Source organism: Ranitomeya imitator, chromosome 10, assembly GCF_032444005.1.
Source record: "Ranitomeya imitator isolate aRanImi1 chromosome 10, aRanImi1.pri, whole genome shotgun sequence".
NCBI classification, from domain to species: domain Eukaryota; kingdom Metazoa; phylum Chordata; class Amphibia; order Anura; family Dendrobatidae; genus Ranitomeya; species Ranitomeya imitator.
In genome coordinates this window covers 9,477,297-9,499,685 of record NC_091291.1, presented here as the reverse complement: position 1 = coordinate 9,499,685, position 22,389 = coordinate 9,477,297, and the positions used below count along the sequence as shown (strand labels likewise).

Here is a 22,389-nt window from a genome sequence, read left to right as displayed (position 1 = left end):
ATACATTACTGATCCTGAGTTACCTCCTGTATTATACTCCAGAGCTGCACTCACTATTCTGCTGGTGCAGTCACTGTGTACATACATTACTGATCCTGTATTATACCCCAGAGCTGCACTCACTATTCTGCTGGTGCAGTCACTGTGTACATACATTACATTACTGATCCTGAGTTACATCCTGTATTATACCACAGAGCTGCACTCACTATTCTGCTGGTGCAGTCTCTGTGTACATACATTACATTACTGATCCTGAGTTACATCCTGTATTATACCACAGAGCTGCACTCACTATTCTGCTGGTGCAGTCACTGTGTACATACATTACATTACTGATCCTGAGTTACATCCTGCATTATACACCAGAGCTGCACTCACTATTCTGCTGGTGCAGTCACTGTGTACATACATTACATTACTGATCCCGAGGTACATCCTGTATTATACTCCAGAGCTGCACTCACTATTCTGCTGGTACAGTCACTGTGTACATACATTACATTACTGATCCTGAGTTACATCCTGTATTATACCACAGAGCTGCACTCACTATTCTGCTGGTGCAGTCACTGTGTACATACATTACATTACTGATCATGAGTTACCTCCTGTATTATACCCCAGAGCTGCACTCACTATTCTGCTGGTGCAGTCACTGTGTACATACATTACATTACTGATCCTGAGTTACCTCCTGTATTATACCACAGAGCTGCACTCACTATTCTGCTGGTGCAGTCACTGTGTACATACATTACATCACTGATCCTGAGTTACATCCTGTATTATACCCCAGAGCTGCACTCACTATTCTGCTGGTGCAGTCACTGTGTACATACATTACATTACTGATCCTGAGTTACATCCTGTATTATACTCCAGAGCTGCACTCACTATTCTGCTGGTGCAGTCACTGTGTACATACATTACATTACTGATCCTGAGTTACATCCTGTATTATACCCCAGAGCTGCACTCACTATTCTGCTTGTGCAGTCACTGTGTACATACATTACATTACTGATCCTGAGTTACCTCCTGTATTATACCACAGAGCTGCACTCACTATTCTGCTGGTGCAGTCTCTGTGTACATACATTACATTACTGATCCTGAGTTACATCCTGTATTATACCACAGAGCTGCACTCACTATTCTGCTGGTGCAGTCTTTATGTACATACATTACATTACTGATCCTGAGTTACATCCTGTATTATACTACAGAGCTGCACTCACTATTCTGCTGGTGCAGTCACTGTGTACATACATTACATTACTGATCCTGAGTTACATCCTGCATTATACTCCAGAGCTGCACTCACTATTCTGCTGGTGCAGTCACTGTGTACATACATTACATTACTGATCCCGAGGTACATCCTGTATTATACTCCAGAGCTGCACTCACTATTCTGCTGGTGCAGTCACTGTGTACATACATTACATTACTGATCCTGAGTTACATCCTGTACTATACCCCAGAGCTGCACTCACTATTCTGCTGGTGCAGTCACTGTGTACATACATTACATTACTGATCCTGAGTTACCTCCTGTATTATACCCCAGAGCTGCACTCACTATTCTGCTGGTGCAGTCACTGTGTACATACATTACATTACTGATCCTGAGTTACATCCTGTATTATACCCCAGAGCTGCACTCACTATTCTTCTGGTGCAGTCACTGTGTACATACATTACATTACTGATCCTGAGTTACCTCCTGTATTATACCCCAGAGCTGCACTCACTATTCTTCTGGTGCAGTCACTGTGTACATATATTACATTACTGATCCTGAGTTACATCCTGTACTATACCCCAGAGCTGCACTCACTATTCTGCTGGTGCAGTCACTGTGTACATACATTACATTACTGATCCTGAGTTACATCCTGTATTATACCCCAGAGCTGCACTCACTATTCTGCTGGTGCAGTCACTGTGTACATACATTACATTACTGATCCTGAGTTACATCCTGTATTATACTCCAGAGCTGCACTCACTATTCTGCTGGTGCAGTCACTGTGTACATACATTACATTACTGATCCTGAGTTACATCCTGTATTATACCCCAGAGCTGCACTCACTATTCTGCTGGTGCAGTCACTGTGTACATACATTACATTACTGATCCTGAGTTACATCCTATATTATACTCCAGAGCTGCACTCACTATTCTGCTGGTGCAGTCACTGTGTACTTACATTACATTACTGATCCTGAGTTACATCCTGTATTATACTCCAGAGCTGCACTCACTATTCTGCTGGTGCAGTCACTGTGTACATACATTACATTACTGATCCTGAGTTACATTCTGTATTATACTCCAGAGCTGCACTCACTATTCTGCTGGTGCAGTCACTGTGTACATACATTACATTACTGATCCTGAGTTACATCCTGTATTATACTCCAGAGCTGCACTCACTATTCTGCTGGTGCAGTCACTGTGTACATACATTACATTACTGATCCTGAGTTACATCCTGTATTATACTCCAGAGCTGCACTCAGTCACACAATCCCTTTTCTTGGTGAGAATACATAGAGCCAGGTCTTCTTGTTTATGGTGCAGTCTGGAGGAATTGCTCAGAGAAAGTTTAAGGGTTAAGTAGGAAGCAAGTTAGAATATCAGGCAGGAAGTTTACAAAGAGGACGTAACTAGCCCAACTGCCTTCAGATGATCACACCCTGACATTCTTTTGTAACCCCAGCAAACCAGTCCTGACTTCAGAAAGGACGATCTCCAACCAGTGTCCCCGCGACCATCTGTAGGAAGCAAAGTTTTACTAGGAATTTACCCAAGTTTTTTTAAGGAAAACCTGTGAGATGGATTACTGACACGTCACCCATTACAGCAGCTTGGAGGATTTGCACTTTTGGGGTTTTGTGTTACTATTGGCTTTTTGTCCTTGGGCTCCTTAGATCAAGAATGGGAGCTGTGACCTCTACAATGGAACAGAAGTGGCCGGATCGGAAGAGTGGACGTACGTCTTTGTTATTTGACCTTGAAGATGATTTTATTCCCCCATTCCTTGCGGATGGACAGTGATCATACAGGTAAGGTTCTTGGTGTGGTCTTCAGATGGTTGAGGCAGAGTGGCCATGTAGCCTCTCTCCTCCTCCTCTGGATATCCTATGTATGTCCTTAAAACTCTTAAATGGGGTTTCCTATATTGCTGACTTATTTTACAGTGAGGGTCCCCCATGCATGGTGTGGAGGAGCGTTGGGTCCCTTTTGCAGAAAAACGTTCATTCTCTTGGTGACCCTATTCCTACTGAGATGTTTTCGAAATCTTCCCTAATTTCGAGTTTTCTGAAGAGGGAAGGGGTCAAATCTTTTACAAAACAATTCTCGACACTGGTGGCAACCTAGAACTACCCGTCCCTTTTTCTTGCTTCCAAGGAAGGTCTAGTGACCATGACTAGGTCAAGGAAGAAGGACATAGTCAACCATCAGGGCCGGCAATAAGGTCGGCCATTTTTCTATACGTCTCGAGTGCCGTAAATCAGCATTGTAAGAATGTAACTGGTAGTGTCAGTGTGGATGGAGATGTGACTTCCTTCGAAGGAAGGTCTAGTGACCACGACTAGGACAAAGAAGGAGGACATAGTCAACCATCAGGGCCGGCAATAAGGTCGGCCATTTTTCTATATGTCTTGAGTGCCGTAACTCAGCATTGTAAGAATGTAACTGGTAGTGTCGGTGTGGATGGAGATGTGACTTCGGGAACATATTGTAGGGCGTGGCGTGGCCCTCACCATAGTATGGGCACCCTCCTATCAGAGGGCAGTCATCTGATTAAGCATCGCAACCACTAATATCCTTCTTCAGAGCCAGGTGACGTTGATTGTACCTCCCCGATTCTTTTTGGCCATCAGGAAAGTTTAGAGATAGTTTACACCTTCCATTCGGAGAGCTGCAGCGACCTGCCACAGGACTGGGTAAGATTATCACTGCGATATCTGTGTGGTTGCACTGTGCCGGCTGACTCTAGGTCAGTGGTCCCCAACTCCAGGCCTCGAGGGCCGCCAACAGTGCAGGTTTTCAGGATTTCCTTAGTATTCCACAGGGGTTGGAATCATCACCTGTGCAGATGATCACATTACCACCGATGCAATACTAAAGAAATCCTCAAAACCTGCACTACTGGCGGCCCTCGAGGCCTGGAGTTGGGGACCACTGCTCTAGGTCATGTGGTCTTTTCGGGTGCTCCTGCTTGTGCGATGCAGCACGGGACATTCATTTTGTGTGAAACGCATTCGGGAAGACATATCCTCGACTTTACCGGTGCAAGGCGTCACTTTGTATCTTGTCATCAGAGTCCTCCCCACACAGGACACACGGTGTCCAACGATCTATAGGATGGATTATCTGGTGATAATGGCTCCTCTCGAGGAAGAACGAGGAAGGGGATTGGATTAGGCAGCAAGAGGGCCGTTAGCGAGAAGGAGAAAAATCTGGGTGACTATGGCAAGTTCCAAATTGGGGAGAGCTGGAAACAAATGGGTTAAATAAACGGATGATCACCGGGGTTGTCCTGTTGAAGAAGCTTGAAACTTCAAAATGCGTTGACCAATATGTCACCTTCTGTGGATCTCTGTCTTCTCATCATCCTTCTGACGGCAGCGCAGGTTTAACCCATTTGTTTCCTTCTCCATGTGTCTGCAGAAGCCCGCGTTTTCCACTGGTTGTGAGCACATAACGTGACCAGGTGAGCACGGAACCTGGCCAGGTGAGCATACAACCTCGCCTGGTGAGCACGACTGCTCGTTTGTTTCCCATCCTTGATCCAGATAAGACCCTATTGCGTTTTTCGTCCTTTTAGTTTTTACTAAAATGCTAAATTGTAATATCTGGACAACTTGTCAGAACATCTCCAAAACGTCAAGTCTTGCGGGGTGTTCCCAGTATATGACGGCTCTTGTTGCGTATTCTCGGAATATAGTGGGTCTTGTGGGATGTTCTTGCACTATGGAAGGTCTTCTGGGGTGTCCTCAATATACAGCTCTGGCAAAAACTAAGAGACCACTGCAAAATGTTCAGTTTGTCTGATTTTTCTCTTTATGGGTATATTTTTGAGTAAAAATGTAAATTGTTTTTTGATTCTATAAACTACTGACAACATGTCTCCGAAGTTCCAAGCAATGAATTTAGTATTTAATGGTCAAAGAGAAATGGTCAAAATAACAAAAAAAAGGCATTGCTTGCAGACCTCAAATAATGCAAAGAAAACAAGTTCATAATCATTTAGAAACAACAATACTAATGTTTTATCTCAGGAAGAGTTCAGAAATCAATATTTTGTAGAATAATCATGATTTCACGCGTCTTGGCAGCTTTCCACCAGTCTCTCACTCTGCTCCTGGGTGATCTTATGCCACTCCTGGTTCAATAATGTCAGCAGTTCTTCTTTGTGTGATGGCTTGTGACTATCCATCTTCCTTTTGATTACATTTTTTTACAAGTTTTCAGTTGGGTTCAGGTCTGGAGATTGGGTGGCCATGACAGAGTTTTGAAGTGGTGGTCCTTTATCCACACCTTGATTGACCTAGCTGTGTGGCATGGCGCATTGTCCTGCTGGAAAAACCAGTCCTCAGAGTTGGGGAACATTGCCTGAGCAGAACGAATTAGCTGTTTTTCCAGGATAACCTTGTATGCGGCTTGATTCATATGTCCTTCACAAAGAACAAACTGCCCAATTCCAGCCTTGCTGAAGCCTCCCCAGATCATCACCGATCCTCCACCAAATTTCACAGTGGGTGCAAAACACTGTGGCTTGTACTCCTCTCCAGTTCTCCGGCTAACCATTAGACGACCAGGTGTTGGGCAAAGCTTAATATTAGACTCATCATTACCTTACGCCAGTCCTCTATGGTCCAATCCTTATGGTCTTTGGCAAACTTCAGCCTGGCTCTCCTTTGCTTCTCTTTGATGAAAGGCTTTTTTCTAGCTTTACATAACTTGAGTCGTGCCTCTAGGAGCCTGTTACGACTATTCTTGCCGTGCACTTCACCCCAGCTGCCATTTGCTATTCCTTTCGTAGGTCACTTGATGTCCTCCTGCGGTTGCTGAGTGACATTCGAATGACGGTCATCCCGGTCAGTGGAGAGTCGTTTTTGCCCTCTGACGGTCTGTAGCTTTGTTGTCCCTAATATCTGCTGCTTGACCTTGTTGTAATGGACTGCCGTCTTAGAAATTTTAAGGATGGAGGCAACATGACGCTCACTGTATCCCTCTGCTAATAATGGCAGGATTGAGCCCTTCTTTTCCTCACTCAAGACTTTTCTTTTCCACTTCTTTGGCATGGTTAAAAGTTATTTTTTTATTCCTATTACTTTTGGGATAATACTAGCACTTGTTTTGCCATCCAGCTTGTCCTATTGCAGGAGGATTGTGAACATCACAGCAGGGTTTTTTTTATACTTTCCTTCGATAAATAAGATTTGGTTCAGGTGATCACCTAATCAGAAGCTCATTAAGTAGAATGAGGCGTCCTCTGGTCGGAATTCAGCTGACACTGGGATGGAACAGGAAAGATATATATCTTGGTACCGTGTTAGCCAGTAGATAGAAAAATATTTAGAATTGAGAGTCCTCAGTGGTTGATACCTTTTTAATGGCGAACTGAAAAGATGGTAACAAATTGCAAGCTTTCGAGACTACACAGGTCTCTTCATCAGGCAAAGACTAAAACAAATTCTGAAGAATCACATATTTATGCACAACATAGCATAGAAAAAAAAGGGGAAAAACCATGGATAAGACAGGTGACATGAAGCAGAATTACCATGGGTGATAAACAGTTATGTCCATAAATATTGTGCCAGTTCTTAGATAAGAATGTTTTATTATCCTCTGATTGGGGTCTCTGTTGTGATGACCCCTCATAGTCTGAGGGGTAAGTTCCTTAGTTGATGTAAAAAGACATAAATCCATGCGACACATTCATTCCTGCACTAAGACTGTCAAAGGTCGTCATCAGTTTATATTCCCAGACTCCTCTGTCTCTCTCAGATTTGAAGCTACCTTTTAACACCAGTAATTCAAATTCAAATTCAAATGAGCTTTATTGGCAGGACTAAGTACATGTTAGCATTGCCAAAGCATATGGTAAAAATACGGGGGTGAGGGAGGGGGGGGCATATAGAGGTCCAGGGAATATCAAATTCCTTTTAGAGGATAGGGGATGTTTCCAGGGTGGGGTATAGGAGTCCATGACATATCGGGCTCTTTAGTCGGGGGATAGGGATATGTCCAGTGTTGGGGTACGGGAGTCCATGACATATCAGGCTCCTCTTAGTCTGTGGCAGGCACTGACATATTCCGCTGCTACGGCCACTGCACTTTCCTCTTCCCCCAGTATTATCGGCAGTTTCTCTTCCTCCTCCTTGGAGGTGAAATCTGGAAGGAGATCAGACAGCCTCCTGAAGTGAGTGTCCCTCACTGCGGAGTATTTGGGGCACCTCAGCAGGAGGTGGGCCTCATCCTCCACGGCCTCCTGGGGGCACTGCTGGCAGAGTCTGTTCTCTCGAGGCTTGTAGTTCTGTCGGTGCCGCCCGGATTCGATGAGTAGGCTGTGGGCGCTCAGTCTGTACCGGCTCAGGATCTGTCGATCTTTGGGGTTTTCTAGTTTCTCTAGATATGGGGCCAGTTTGTACTCCCTCTGTAGATTCCGGTATATTGTCAGTTTCTGGGATTTGTTTATGTCGTTCCTCCAGATGCTGAGATATTCCTCTTTGACTTTGTGTACCATTTTCTGGATTTCACCTTTTGTCAGGCCATGGAGGTTGATGGCTTGGTCAGACTGGCTTTGGGTACTTTTCCTTGGGAGGCTTCCTGAGGCTTCCTGGTGTAGGAAGGCTTTGTGATGGTAGGAGCTGGGACTGCTACTTTGTAGATGAGCCTTGAATGACAGCGCCTTCTTCTTTATTGCGATGTGTAGTGGGAATCTGCCCAGCTCTGCTCGGCAGGCGCTATTTGATGTGCTCCGATGGACTTGGAGAAGATGCTTGCAGAACTCTAGGTGGAATATTTCTGTCGGCCCAGCGTCCCACTTTGACCAGTTTGGGTATGAGACTGGGCCCCAGACCTCACTACCGTATAGAAGAATTGGGGCAATGATGGAGTCAAAAATTTTTAGCCATACGGTTACTGGTGCCTTGAGGTGGTACAGACGCCTTCTGATGGCATAGAAGGCTTTGGATGCCTTGTCTTTTAGTGACTCTATGGCTTGCTTGAAGCTCCCTGACTGGCTGAGTTCTAGGCCCAGGTAGGTGTACCTGTTGGTTTCAGTAAGTGGACGGTTGTCTATCATAAAGGTAGGATTGCCAGTGGGTTTCTGCTTTCTTTTCTGGAACACCATGATATTAGTTTTTTTTTTTCTCGTTGATTGGCAGTGCCCATGTGCTGCTGAAGGTCTCTAGGATTTTCAGATGATCTTGGAGGCCTTTCTCAGTTGGTGATAACAGCACGAGGTCATCTGCATACAGCAGAAATTTCACCTGGGTGTCATGGAGGGTGAGTCCTGGTGCTGAGGAGGACTCTAGGGCCACTGCCAGCTCGTTGATGTAGATGTTAAAGAGCGTTGGACTGAGGCTGCAGCCCTGTCTCACTCCTCGACTTTGTTGGAAATAGGCTGTCCTCCTTCCGTTGACCTTCACACTGCAACTGTTTTCTGTGTAGGAGCTTCGGATGACATCATATGTTTTGCCTCCTATTCCGCTCCCCAGCAATTTTAGGAATAGTCCTGGGTGCCACACTGAGTCGAAGGCCTTCTTGAAGTCCACAAAACAAGCGTATATCTTCCCGTTCTTTGTATTGTGGACGTGGCTCTTGATGAGGCTGTGCAGAGTGTAGATGTGGTCAGTGGTGCGGTGGTTTGGCATGAACCCTGCTTGGCTCTTGCTGAGGACGTTGTGCTCGGTGAGGAAGGTGAGGATCCTCTTGTTCAGGATGCAGTTGAAGAGTTTACCCAGGTTGCTGCTGACACATATCCCTCGGTAGTTTGCTGGGTCGTACTTGTCCCCATTTTTGTGTATAGGGGTTATGAGGCCTTGGTTCCAGTTTTTGGGGAAGCAGCCGGCCTGCAGTACAATATTAAATAGTTTTGTTATCGCAGCCTGGATGTCTGGAGGGCTGTATTTCAGCATTTCTGGGAGGATCCCATCTGGACCACTGGCTTTTTTACCTTTTATCTGTGTGATCCTTTCTGTTATTTCTGTCAGTGTGATTGGTGTATCCAGAGGATTTTGGAAATCTTTGAACTTTTCCTCCATATCTTTCAGTTTTTTCACAAGCTCTTTTTGTGCCAGGTTCAGGTCTTCACTTGGGATGTCATTGTAGAGGTCCTTGAAGTACTGGAGCCAGATGTTGCCGCTCTGGATGTGGAGGCTGTTGCTTTTCTGGTTGGATCCAAGGTGATTCCACAGTTCCCAAAATTTGTTGTCTTCAAGGGCATCTTGGAGTTGGAGGAGTTTGGTAGAGATGTCGTTTTGCTTTTTCTTTCTGAGGATGGCTTTGTAATTTCGTTGTACGGTGTGGTAGGCTTCTCTCAGAGTGGGGTTATTGGGGTCTCTGTGTTTTTTATTTGAGGCCATTCTTAGGGCCTTCCGTATGGTCTTGCATTCTTTGTCAAACCAGTTGTTGGGATTTTGTTTACTCGGTCTCTTGTTGATGATTCTTTTCAGGTCAGACATTTCTGCCATGGCATATAGAATGTCGTTAAGGTCTCTTACCGCTAGGTGTACTCCTTCTGGGTTGAGTTCATACACGTTATTATGGAAACATTGGAGCTTCTCCTTGATCTCAGGTCTGTTGATGGCATCTTTGTATTTTGGGGCCGACATCTTGGACCATTTGAAGGATGGTGGCAGGCTAAAGAGGCCGGTCTTTTGCGGGGTTTGTGAGGGTGATTTCTTTGTGGATTTGATGTATAGGAGCAGTTGGTTATGGTCTGACAGATGTGTTTGTGGGGTGACTATAAGGGCGCCAATATTTGTAGGGTCCATATCTGTGATGGCATAGTCTATCACACTGCTGCCCACATGGGAGTTTAGGGTATGTCTTCCCAGTGAGTCTCCCTTGGTGCGGCCATTGAGGATACGAAGTCCAAGGCTTCGGCATAGGTTCAACAGCGTTCTGCCACTTTTATTAACTGTGCAATCATAGCTGTTCCTGTCGGTGTGCACTGGGTTGTCACAGTCGGTATCTGCTCCAAGTATATAGATGTTTCCATCAGTGGTCAGGTAGTCTCTTTCTCTTCCCGTTCTTGCATTGAGGTCTCCGTAGATGAGAACGTTCCCAAGAGTCTGGAAATGGGCAGCTTCAGTCTTTAGGGTCTCAAAGCTGTCTGGGTTGAAGTATGGAGACTCTGGAGGAGCTACGTACACTGCACAGAGGTAGATGTCTGCCACGGATGTGAGGATGGAGCGGCTTATTCTTATCCAGATATGGCTGTCTCCTCTCTTCACTGCTCTGATATGTTCATGGAGCTCTTCTTTGTACCATACTAATATTCCTCCTGAGCTCCGGCCCTGTTTGATGTTTTTGTTTTTCAGGGCGGAGACAGAGAATTCCCTGTATCCGATGGGGACATAGGATTCATTATTGGCCTTAGTCCATGTTTCAAGGAGGATCTGTATATCAATGTCTTTCAGTCTTTGGTTAAAGTCTGGGTCATTTGTCTTGTATCCAAAGGCTGAGGTGTTCAGGCCCTGGATGTTCCAGCTACTAATGATTAGAGTTGACATTGTGTAGCTGTATACCTTGTAATGGGCTGTCCTGCATAGGACATCTTGAAGTGACGCAGCTGAAAGTACCTGGTATCTTGTAGTCCTGATGTGATTTGGGAATCTTTATCTTGTCCGTGGTCATTATAAATGGACAGGTTTTACATTTTTTTCTGGTTGCAAGGAAAGGTTGTACATTACCAGAATCCAAAATATGAGGCAACACCTCCCTCCAAATGCAGCTTAATCAACATCCCCCATACCACATGGGAAATATAGAGGCAACAACCAAAGAATATATAGACCGTAAAATTTAATAATTTATTGAAAATACATTTTAAAAATAACCAAAGGGAAAATCACACAAACATCCGAGGATAGTACAAAAAAACACACCTATGCCACACCTTCACATAGAAACTGCTCAAAGTCAGGATTCTGATGATAAAGTGGTCATGCACATGTAAATTAATCCTACCAGTAAAGTAGCCACTTTACTGGTAGGATTATCTTTGCACAGGCATTGTCACTTTACTGGTAGGATTCATTTACATGTGCATGACCACTTTATCATCAGAATCCTGACTTTGAGCAGTTTCTATGTGAAGGTGTGGCATAGGTGTGTTTTTTTGTACTATCCTCGGATGTTTGTGTGATTTTCCCTTTGGTTATTTTTAAAATGTATTTTCAATAAATTATTAAATTTTACGGTCTATATATTCTTTGGTTGTTGCCTCTATATTTCCCATGTGGTATGGGGGATGTTGATTAAGCTGCAAGGAAAGGTTCCTGCAGCTGTTGGAGAGGACAGGGAGCTCTTGACAATGATGCTTCTTAGATTTGGGGGCTGCCATAGATCTTTATTTTAAACACGATTATTTATATCTTCTCTACAGCAAACGCTGCTGCAGGGAAGATATGAATCGCGGCTTCAGCACCAGTGGGGGGACAGCGCTTACTGTAGCGCTGTCTCCTGCACGGCACACGGACTGCACACGGACAACGTCTGTGTGCGGTACGTGTTTTACACGGACCCATTGACTTTAATGGGTCCGTGTCATACGTGCGCTCCCACGAACACTGACATGTCTCCGTGTTTGGCACATGGAGACACGGTCCGCAAAAAATCAATGACATCTGAACAGATGCATTGATTTTAATGTGTCTAGGTGTGTCAGTGGCTCCGGTACGTGAGGAAACTGTCACCTCACATATCGGAGCCACTGACGTGTGAAACCGGCCTAAGAGAAAAAAGAATGGATCTACCTGTGGCAATACATTTCTGTCTCACAAATCATAACATTATGGACATGAAATTACTGGTGTTAAAAGGTAGCTTCAAATCTCAGAGAGACAGAAGAGTCTGGGAATATAAACTGATGACGACCTTTGACAGTCTTAGTGCAGGAATGAATGTGTTGCATGGATTTAGGTCTTTTTACATCAATTGAGGAACTTGCCCCTCAGACTATGAGGGGTCATCACAACAGAACCAGACCCCGATCAGACGACAATAAAACAATCCTTATCTAAGAACTGGCCCAATATTTATGGACATAACTGTTTATCACCCATGGTAATTCTGCTTCATGTCACCTGTCTTATCCATGGTTTTTCCCTTTTTTTTTCTATGCTATGTTGTGCATAAATATGTGATTCTTCAGAATTTGTATTAGTCTTTGCCTGATGAAGAGACCTGTGTAGCCTCGAAAGCTGCAATTTGTTACCATCTTTTCAGTTAGCCATTAAAAGGTATCAACCACTGAGGACTGGGATGGAAGTCAGACATGGAGAGAAGCGAATTTTTATAAAACTGTGCAGTGGTCTCTTAGTTTTTGCCAGAGCTGTACATTCCCGACCTCTGCATGTTATAGGGAGGAAAAGTGTAACAAGCGCCTCCCCAATTTCTGGACCCTGTCCTAAGTATTATTCAGACACGGTGGTAGAAGGCGAGGTGTGCAGCACAGGCTGTATAAGCCCATCGGGCTCGGCCAGGTCTAAGGAATGTTTTGCTAAAACCATTGCTTTATGGAAATCTGAAATTCACCTCGTATTAAGAATTCTCTCGTTTCTCAAGAACGGACAGAGAACTGGTCCGTATGCAATTAGAGGGGTCGTAACGGTGCCCCAAGCTCTTGGCCGCGTCAATGGTGCAACGAAGACCCCTCATATAGAATATAAAGAGTTTTGTAGCAAATTGCATTCATAAAATATATAGTGATAGGGGCTAAATCCACTGTATCACTCGTTTTTCTAAGTATTGTATTTCAGAGGTGACAAATTTGATGGTCCTGCTGTGACTCACCCATAATTAACTGTTAGGGTATGTGCACACGTTCAGGTTTTTTAGCGTTTTTTTTCACGTTTTTTCACGATAAAAATGCATACATATGCATCCTATCATTTAGAATGCATTCTGCAATTTTTGTGCACATGGTGCGTTTTTTCTGCGAAAAAAACGCATCACAGTAAAAAAAAAAAGCAGCATGTTCATTAATTTTGCTGATTTTTTTGCATTTTTCTGTATGATTTTTCTGCATCAATCTGTAGATTGTGAGCCCTCGCGGGCAGGGTCCTTTCTCCTCCTGGACCAGTTGTGACTTGTATTGTTTAAGATTATTGTACTTGTTTTTATTACGTATACCCCTCCTCACATGTAAAGCGCCATGGAATAAATGGCGCTATAATAATAAATAATAATAATAATAATAATTTTTCCCGCTATTTAATGCATTGGGAAAACTTAAAAAAAAAAAGCACACAAAAAACGCATTAAAAAACGCATGCGGATTTCTGGCAGAAATGTCCGTTTTTTTGTCAGGAAATTTCTACAAGATATCCTGACGCGTGCACATAGCCTCAGGCTATGTGCGCACGTTCAGGATTTCTTGCAGAAATTTCCTGGGAAAACCCTGAAATTTTCTGCAAGAAATCTGCATGCGTTTTTTTGCGCATTTTTTACTGCGTTTTTGGTGCGTGTTTTTTTTTGCGGATTTTTCCGGACATTTCCCAATGCACTATATAGTGGGAAATCTGCAAAAAAATCTGCAAAATTAATGAACATGCTGTGTTTTTTTACCGCGAATTGTAAAATTCATTCTAAATGATGGGATGCATAATGTGTGCTGTTTTTTTGTGCGGTTTTATAGCGGAAAAAAACGCGAAAAAAATCAGCAACGTGGGCACACAGCCATAAGGACAGAAAGGATCCAGCATTTAGAATAGATAGGTGTGCCGTGGCATAGCTCACATATTCAGCGCTAGCCTTCACCTGGCTGCACACAGTGTCTGCTGCACCTATGGTGTACATGTAAGACTCTGCTCAGATGTCCGCAATCATCCCGTAGAACAGATGCGGTAGCAATCCGTTGTCAAAAAAAGTTGCGCAGACCCAACTTTTCAGTCCGTTTTGATCTCTGCTGGATCCGTTTTTTTATAACATTGAAGTCTATGGTCAACGGATCAGTCAATTAGTCGTCCGTTGTCTTCCATTATCTAACGAATCCACAAAACCCAAAAATGGATGGATAATATATCCTCAGGAGTAAGAAGCAAATCAGATAATACAATTCCTGACGATGATAGTTGCAAGGTGTCCGAACATGCAGATCATTACCATAAGAATGCCAGGCGGAAACCTCCGGGCGATTTTTGTTTCCAACACTCCCTTTACAGATGATAATAAGACAAAATTATTATCATAATTAAACAATAATAGTGCCAATATTAAAAGACGAAGGGTGGAGAAACCAAGGAGATCCCCTCACTATGGAGCAGACATGTCAGTCATAGCACAGGCGCATGGTTTATGCTTTTATTTACCTTTTGTTTATTTTATGTTTATAAACACAGAGATTCCGACAGTGTTTGCAATTAGAAGTTTCTTTCATAGAAATACGGCGTCAGGGATTCTCCTATCTTTGCTGAACCAAAGAAATGTATAATAATGTATAATGTACCGTATATATGTATATACATTATTATACGTATATATTATATTGTATTTAATGTGTATAATAAATGTCACATTTGAAGCTTTTAGGCTATGTTCACACGTTGTGTTTTTGCTACTTTCTTTTATGCAACCTGCGTTTTACAGTACCAGCAAAAGCTGTGAGATTTCAGAAAATCTCATGCACATCATTTTTTTTTTTCCCTAACGGAATTGGAAAACTGCCGCGTTTTTAGCAAACTGCAGCCCGTCACTTATTTCAGAGGTTTTTTTTTTCACCCATAGAAAGCAATGAGGAAGTGCAAAAAAAAAAATGCAGGAATCAAGTTTTGCTGCATTTTTGGTGCAGAAAACTCAGGAACAACAGGCACAAAACTGTAACTGAAAAACAGCAACAACAAAAAAGCGCAGCAAAAATGCAGCAAGAAACACAGCAAAACCTGCTTCTTTACTGTTAATAGAGAAGGTTTTGCCTGCAGAAAAAAATGCAGTAAAAACATGATGTGTGATCATGGCCTTAAGGTACCGTTACACTAAACGACTTACCAACCATCACGACCAGCGATACGACCTGGCCATGATCGTTGGTAAGTCGTTGTGTGGTCGCTGGAGAGCTGTCACACAGACAGCTCTCCAGCGACCAACGATCCCGAAGTCCCCGGGTAACCAGGGTAAACATCGGGTTACTAAGTGCAGGGCCGCGCTTAGTAACCCGATATTTATCCTGGTTACCATTGCAAAAAAAAACCACTACATACTCACATTCCGATGTCTGTCATGTCCCCTGGCATCAGCTTCCCGCACTGACTGTGTCAGCGGCGGCTGTAAGGCAGAGCACAGCGGTGACATTGTTAAAATCTGCAATACAATTTAGGTATATTTTGACCAATAATATCACAACCAAGGAACAAATATCACCGCACCATGACCAGACCACAAATTACAACCACAGTGATAGAATAATATCACATACAAGGAACAAATGCCACAACACCATGTCAAGACCACATATTACCACCACTTGGTGACCAAATAGCACATACAAGGGACAAATACCACAACACCATGTCCAGACCACATATTACCACCACATAGTGACTGAACACTACAATACTGATCAGTAATAAAAAACAAAACACAATACTATCACCATAAGTGCCAGTATTAACAGGAGATCTGTACTTAGTATGCAGTGTCTGTGTAGAGGTTATACAGTGATCACTGGTGGTATTATACACAGGAACTCTGTATATAGTATACAGTGTATAGTGTCAGTGTATAGGTAACACTGACTCACCAGTGACGTCTCTAGGTGAAGTCCTTCATCTTTCATCCAGCACAGACCGCCATCATTTCTTCCAGCCAGGACTCGTTTCTGCAGGAAATAACAGTTATCTCGAGCTCCGCTTGCAGAACACATTACTTAATTTTTCACAACTTCTACATTACACCACATGAAGAAAAAAAGGCGATATAGTGTCACTCTGCACAGTAACAGGACCGACCCCACCATTTAAAACAGTATACTCAAAAAATAAAATAAATACATCACTGCAGTAATAATATCCCATAATTAGCCCCTATGGTTATAATATTCCCCACCCTGGCCCCGTGTGTCTCATTCCTGGCTCCAGCCATATGTTCTCCCATCCTGCCCTCATGAGTATCCAATCCTGCCCCATATGATCTCCCCATCCTGCCCCATCTGTCTCCATCGTATCCATCCTGCCTCATGATCCAATCCTGCCCCATGTCTTTCATTCTGCCCCGTGTCTCCAATCATGCCACGTCTCTACATTCTGCCCATGCCTCCAGTCCTGCCCCCAGTGTGTCCAGCAATCTGCCCCAGTGTGTCCAGCATATTACCACCAGTGTGTCCAGCAATCTGCCTCAGTATGTCCAATTGTCCAGCATTGCCCAGAGTGTATCCAGCAATCTGCCCCAGTGTGTCCAGCATTGCCCCAGTGTCTCCAGCATTGCCCCATTGTGTCCAGCATTGCCCCCAGACAGTGTGTTCAACAATCTGCCCCAGTATGTCCAGCATATTGCCCCAGAGTATCCAGCAATGCCCCCAGTGTGTCCAGCAATCTGCCCCAGTGTCCAGCATTGCCCCAGAGTATCCAGCAATGCCACCAGTGTCTCCAGCATTGCCCCAGTGTGGCCAGCATTGCCCCCAGACAGTGTGTCCAGCATATTACCTCCAGTGTGTCCAGCAATCTGCCCCAGTGTCTCCAGCATTGCCCCAGTGTCTCCAGCATTGCCCCAGTGTCTCCATCAATCATCTGCCCCAGTGTGCCCAGCAATCTGCCCCAGTTTGTCCTCCAGCATTGCTCCAGTGTCCAGCATTGCGCCAGCGTCTCCAGCATTGCCCCAGTGTGTCCAGCAATCATCTGCCCCAATGTGTCCCCCAGCATTGCCCCCAGTGTGTCCAGAAATCTGCCCCAGTGTCTCCAGCATTGCCCCAGTGTCTCCAGCATTGCCCCAGTGTATCCAGCAATCATCTGCCCCAGTGTCCTCCAGCATTGCCCCCAGTGTGTCCAGCAATCTTCCCCAGTGTCTCCAGCATTGCCCCAGTGTCTCCAGCATTGCCCCAGTGTGTCCAGCAATCATCTGCCCCAATGTGTCCCCCAGCATTGCCCCCAGTGTGTCCAGAAATCTGCCCCAGTGTCTCCAGCATTGCCCCAGTGTTTCCAGCATTGCCCCAGTGTGTCCAGCAATCATCTGCCCCAGTGTCCTCCAGCATTGCCCCCAGTGTGTCCAGCAATCTTCCCCAGTGTCTCCAGCATTGCCCCAGTGTCTCCAGCATTTCCCCAGTGTCTCCAGCATTGCCCCAGTGTCTCCAGCAATCATCTGCCCTAGTGTGTCCAGCAATCTGCCCCAGTGTGTCCAGCAATCTTCCCCAGTGTCTCCAGCAATCTGCCCCAGTGTGTCCTCCAGCATTGCCCCCAGTGTCTCCAGCATTGCCCCCAGTGTCTCCAGCAATCATCTGCCCCAATGTCTCCAGCATTGCCCCCAGTGTGTCCAGCAATCTGCCCCAGTGTCTCCAGCATTGCCCCCAGTGTGTCCAGCAATCTGCCCCAGTGTGTCCTCCAGCATTGCCCCCAGTGTCTCCAGCATTGCCCCAGTGTGTCCTCCAGCATTGCCCCCAGTGTGTCCTCCAGCATTGCCCCCAGTGTCTCCAGCATTGCCCCAGTGTGTCCTCCAGCATTGCCCCCAGTGTGTCCTCCAGCATTGCCCCCAGTGTCTCCAGCATTGCCCCAGTGTGTCCTCCAGCATTGCCCCCAGTGTGTCCTCCAGCATTGCCCCCAGTGTGTCCACCGTTAGCTTATCAAAAAACAAAACAACAAAATAAGAAGCCGCCGCAGCGCCGGAAGGGGCCCGGTGAGCAGATGAGACGGGGCCCGAAGCGGACCCCCTCTCTCTGCCCACCAGGTCCGGGGGCACGTAAATTCCGGTGGGCAATCTGTGCGGTAGCCCAGGGCCCCCCCCCCCACACCTCTGGGCCCTGGGCTACCGCCCATATTGACCCTCTTATAATCCGCCCCTGCTAATCACAGATGTTTTTCCATCAATGACTGTGAATATTTTTCTGCCCAATGATGACAGAAGTATTCTAGGAGTGATACCTTTATTGGCTAACCAGAAAATGACTGAAACAAATCTGTGGCTGTGTGAACAAGACAAGGGCAGGATACAAAATTCCCCTAATAAGCCGTATTGCACAAGATGTGTTTTAATTTTTCAGACGGGCGCGCATCATCATCAGTGTCATCAGCAGGGGGGGAAGGGTCCAAGGGAATGCAGTAGAACAGGATTAGACAGCAGAAAATATTTATTTTTATATCTGTAAGTACATAGCTATACATTTGATTAATTTTTGCAAAATTGCTTTATTTTTTGTATTTTAGATTAAATAAATAAAAATTAAGGCAAAATTCTAATTTGCTTGTGCACAATCTGCGATGGACGACAGCCATGAGTCGGAGAATGTACTTGTAGTTACTCCAATCATATGACATTGATGAAGTGTGTCCTCTATCGATAAATATTCTGGGATATCAGACGTTCAATATTCTTTCTGTTTGCAGGAAAACTCTCTGGAGATGATGGAGACAGTTTGGGACGAGTAAGTATATCACAGATACAGCCGCAGTTTATGTAGCCTCCAGAGTTGGGCGTATATCGACCCCTTAAAGGCAATGTATTAACCCCCCCAAAAAAATAAACAATTGTAAGAAATTAAAGTATAAATGGGTAACTTTTATTTAATAACATTTAAAAGAAATTATAACATTTTGAGATTTCAACTTTTTTAACACTAGGGAGAGAAGCAGCTCAAATGTATCCTGACCGCTAATTCTAATTCTTTTTATTTTAGTATATATTGTATAATAGGGATTTTTTATTTTAATGTTTTTATAGAGAGATTTTCTTTAGCGGTGGCCGGATATTGGGAGGTCCACAGGCGCCAACGACAACCCGAATTTAGTGCCTCCTCCTATGTTATTACATTTGTCATCGACTGTTAGATGTATCTGCTTTTGAGAAATCTGAATCTTTGGGAAAATTTCAAATCCCACCAAGGACCAAGTTTGTGTCTCCGGGTTCCAGCTTCTGCGGCAATAATCTCCCTTGGGTCTTGTCACGATTCCCCCTGACCGCTGTCACCAATGGGTCAGGATTCACACCGTGACCGTCACCCCTACGTCACGGATTGAGGTGACTTTAGTCCAACAGACGGCTATCACATGTGCAGGGGGGCTTATCTTAGTTATCCCTCCACTCCACGATGTGATGAAAAACCACACACAAGGCTATTGACCTCTTAGTTTACAGCAGGGGCTTATTCTAGGTATCCCACTGCTTTTCTATATGCCACGAACTGCAGGGATTTATGTATATCGCGCTTACAGTTCCACTTAACACTTGCAGTTCTCTGGCGCCCCCTTACTCTCAGGTCAGATTAGGTACTGCACCCTGGGTAATTAGTCGCCAGAAAGGCTGCCTGCTATGTACTGGCTATTGGGCACGCTGCAGCGACGCGATAACTACTCCCACTCAGGCAGGAACAATAATTATTAACCCCGCAGTCGCTTCAGCATCGCTCAACAGTCTGCACACTTTCGCTGCCACCAGCTTCGATTAAACGGGTCCGAAGCTAACCCAACACAACAGTAACAGTAGCGTATTTCACTTCAGAAGACTGGGTAAGTTTAGAGCATGGATGAACGAACTAATATATAATAGTATATTCCATTGAAATTAATTAGGCAGTGCTTTATGAAAAATATTTTATAAAGAAGTTACAAATGAGACAATTGCAAATATGTACAAGGGTAATTATGAAATAAACAGGGATTAAATGAGAAAAAAGTATCACTCACATGTTCAACGCATTGCAGGCAACCAGGCTAGGGCAGTTTCCATATATCCCAGTCCATGGGATGCTGCTGGCTTCAGGAGAGGACAAGAAGTCAGGAAGAAATCTAGCAGAAAGTGACTCCTCAGAGCCTGCCAGACACTTAAAACATTAAGGCTGTGACATCACAGAAAGGCTGGCTTATCCAGACCCTCCTCTCTCTACATTCTGCCTAAACTTTAAACTATTCTCTCTGATTTCTATAACTTCACTACAAAACATGTCAGAGTCAGACCAAACTCATCATTCATCTCAGATTAACGTGGGCATTCTAATGAGATCAAATATGTCCTATCTGGGATACATATTTCCAGAGAAATCCCTACTTCTTTACCAGATGGAGTTAGAAGCTCGTGTTTCGCGGGTTGTGTAGATACACCGAGTGAGAATAAAAATATATATTTTCGTATTTCTAGCTTAAATCGTTTGCCTAATATCTAACAAAAACTAAACAAAGAATCTTTCCTGAATCTTGGAGCCACTTTTCCAGTTTGAACTAGAGAATGTGGGAGGGGTGAGGGACTTTCCTCTGAGCCTGGAATTTACGACCCCAGAGCAATAAAACCTCTCTTCCCCCATACTCTCAGAGAAGGAAAGCCAGGAATTTGCAGCTACTAACTGTTGCTCCAAGAAGGGGGGCTTAGCCCACACAGGCTAGAGAACTACTTATGATATTTCATACCATATCGTGACACCTCCCCCTTTTGGTGTGCGCTAGGGAGGCAGTACCCCACGGTATGCCTCCATGGGCACCTCAGTAGGTTCACCCTGGCGGGAGAGTCCATCTGCATTCCCATGCTCTTTGCCCGTTTTATGTTCAATGGTGAAGTCAAACTGCTGAAGGGCAAGGCTCCAGCGTAGCAACCTGCCGTTGGTTCCACACATGGCGTTTAGCCAGCGAAGAGGGTTGTGGTCGGTCACCACAGTGAAAGTGTGACCATACAAGTAGGGCTGCAAGCGCTGCAGGGCCCAGACTATGGCCAGGCACTCCTTCTCAATTGTGGAGTAGGCCACTTCCCTCGGCAAAAGTTTCCGGCTCAGGTATAACACGGGGTGCTCTTGGTCCTCCGAGTCAACCTGGCTGAGCACAGCACCAAGGCCAAACTCGCTGGCGTCGGTCTGCACCAAGAACGGTCGACTGCTGTCGACTGCTTTCAACACAGGGGCATTGCACAGTGCGGTTTTCAACGCCTGGAAGGCCCCCTCACAGCCATCTGTCCAGTTGACAATGTGAGGTAGCTTCTTCCTGGTGAGGTCCGTCAAAGGTTTTGCCAGGCTACTATAGTGCTTTACGAAGCGCCTATAGTACCCTGCAGTGCCCAAGAAGGACATCACCTGTTTCTTGGTCACGGGAGTGGGCCAGTTCACTATCCCACTTTGTCAGGCTCTGGCTTCAGGGTGTTCCCGCCTACCCGGTGCCCCAGGTAGTGAACCTCCCTCATGCCCATCTGACACTTTCCCGGCTTGATAGTCAGTCCTGCTTGGTGAATTCGCCTGAGCACCTCCTCGAGATGCTGCAGGTGTTCCTTCCAGGAGGGACTGAAGATGGCAATGTCATCCAAGTACGCCACGGCGTACGTCTCCAGTCCCTGAAGCAGGAGGTTGACCATCCGCTGGAAAGTGGCAGGGGCATTCTTCATGCCGAAGGGCATGACCGTGGACTCGTACAGTCCAAAGGGTGTGATAAAGGCGGACTTTTCCTGCGCCTCGGGGCTCAGGGGAATCTGCCAGTATCCTCGACTCAGATCCATTATTGTTAGGTAATCTGCGCCAGCTAACTTCTCAAGCAGCTCCTCCATGCGCGGCATTGGGTGCGCATCCGAGGCTGTGATGGCGTTGAGCCCCCTGTAGTCCACGCAGAACCGGGTGGTCCGGTCCTTCTTTGGCACGAGAACTACAGGTGATGCCCACGCGCTCTTTGACCGTCGAATCACCCCCAGCTGTAACATCTCATCGATCTCTTGGCGCATAGTCTGCTGCACCTGGTCAGAGATTCGATAGGGTGTTCGCCGTAGTGGGGCGTGATTCCCGGTGTCCACCTCGTGGACTGCTAACTCAGTCCTCCCAGGTCGGTTGGAGAATACGACCCGGAAGGGTTCCAGTGTGGTTTGCAACTGCACCCGCTGGGGTTCAGTTAACAAGGCGCTTACCTCCACATCCTCGATGGACCCATTGGCCTAGGCTTGGGCCAGCAAGTCCAGGAGGGTGTCTTCCTCCCCGTCTTCGGGTAAGCTGCAGACCGGTAGGACGAAAGGTTCACGTTCGTGATG

The 22,389-nt window shown here is 45.4% G+C and overlaps 1 protein-coding gene across 2 annotated transcripts in view; it reads left to right on the top strand.

Annotated features, from left to right (window-relative positions):
• The window catches only part of LOC138651232 (uncharacterized), an 86,576-nt gene that overhangs the window by 38,084 nt on the left and 26,103 nt on the right, over nucleotides 1–22,389 (top strand). For both annotated transcript variants that reach the window (XM_069741270.1, XM_069741271.1), the window contains one exon: nucleotides 18,789–18,826. In XM_069741270.1, coding sequence (XP_069597371.1) covers nucleotides 18,789–18,826 — 38 coding nt within the window. The remainder of the gene's footprint in view (nucleotides 1–18,788; nucleotides 18,827–22,389) is intronic.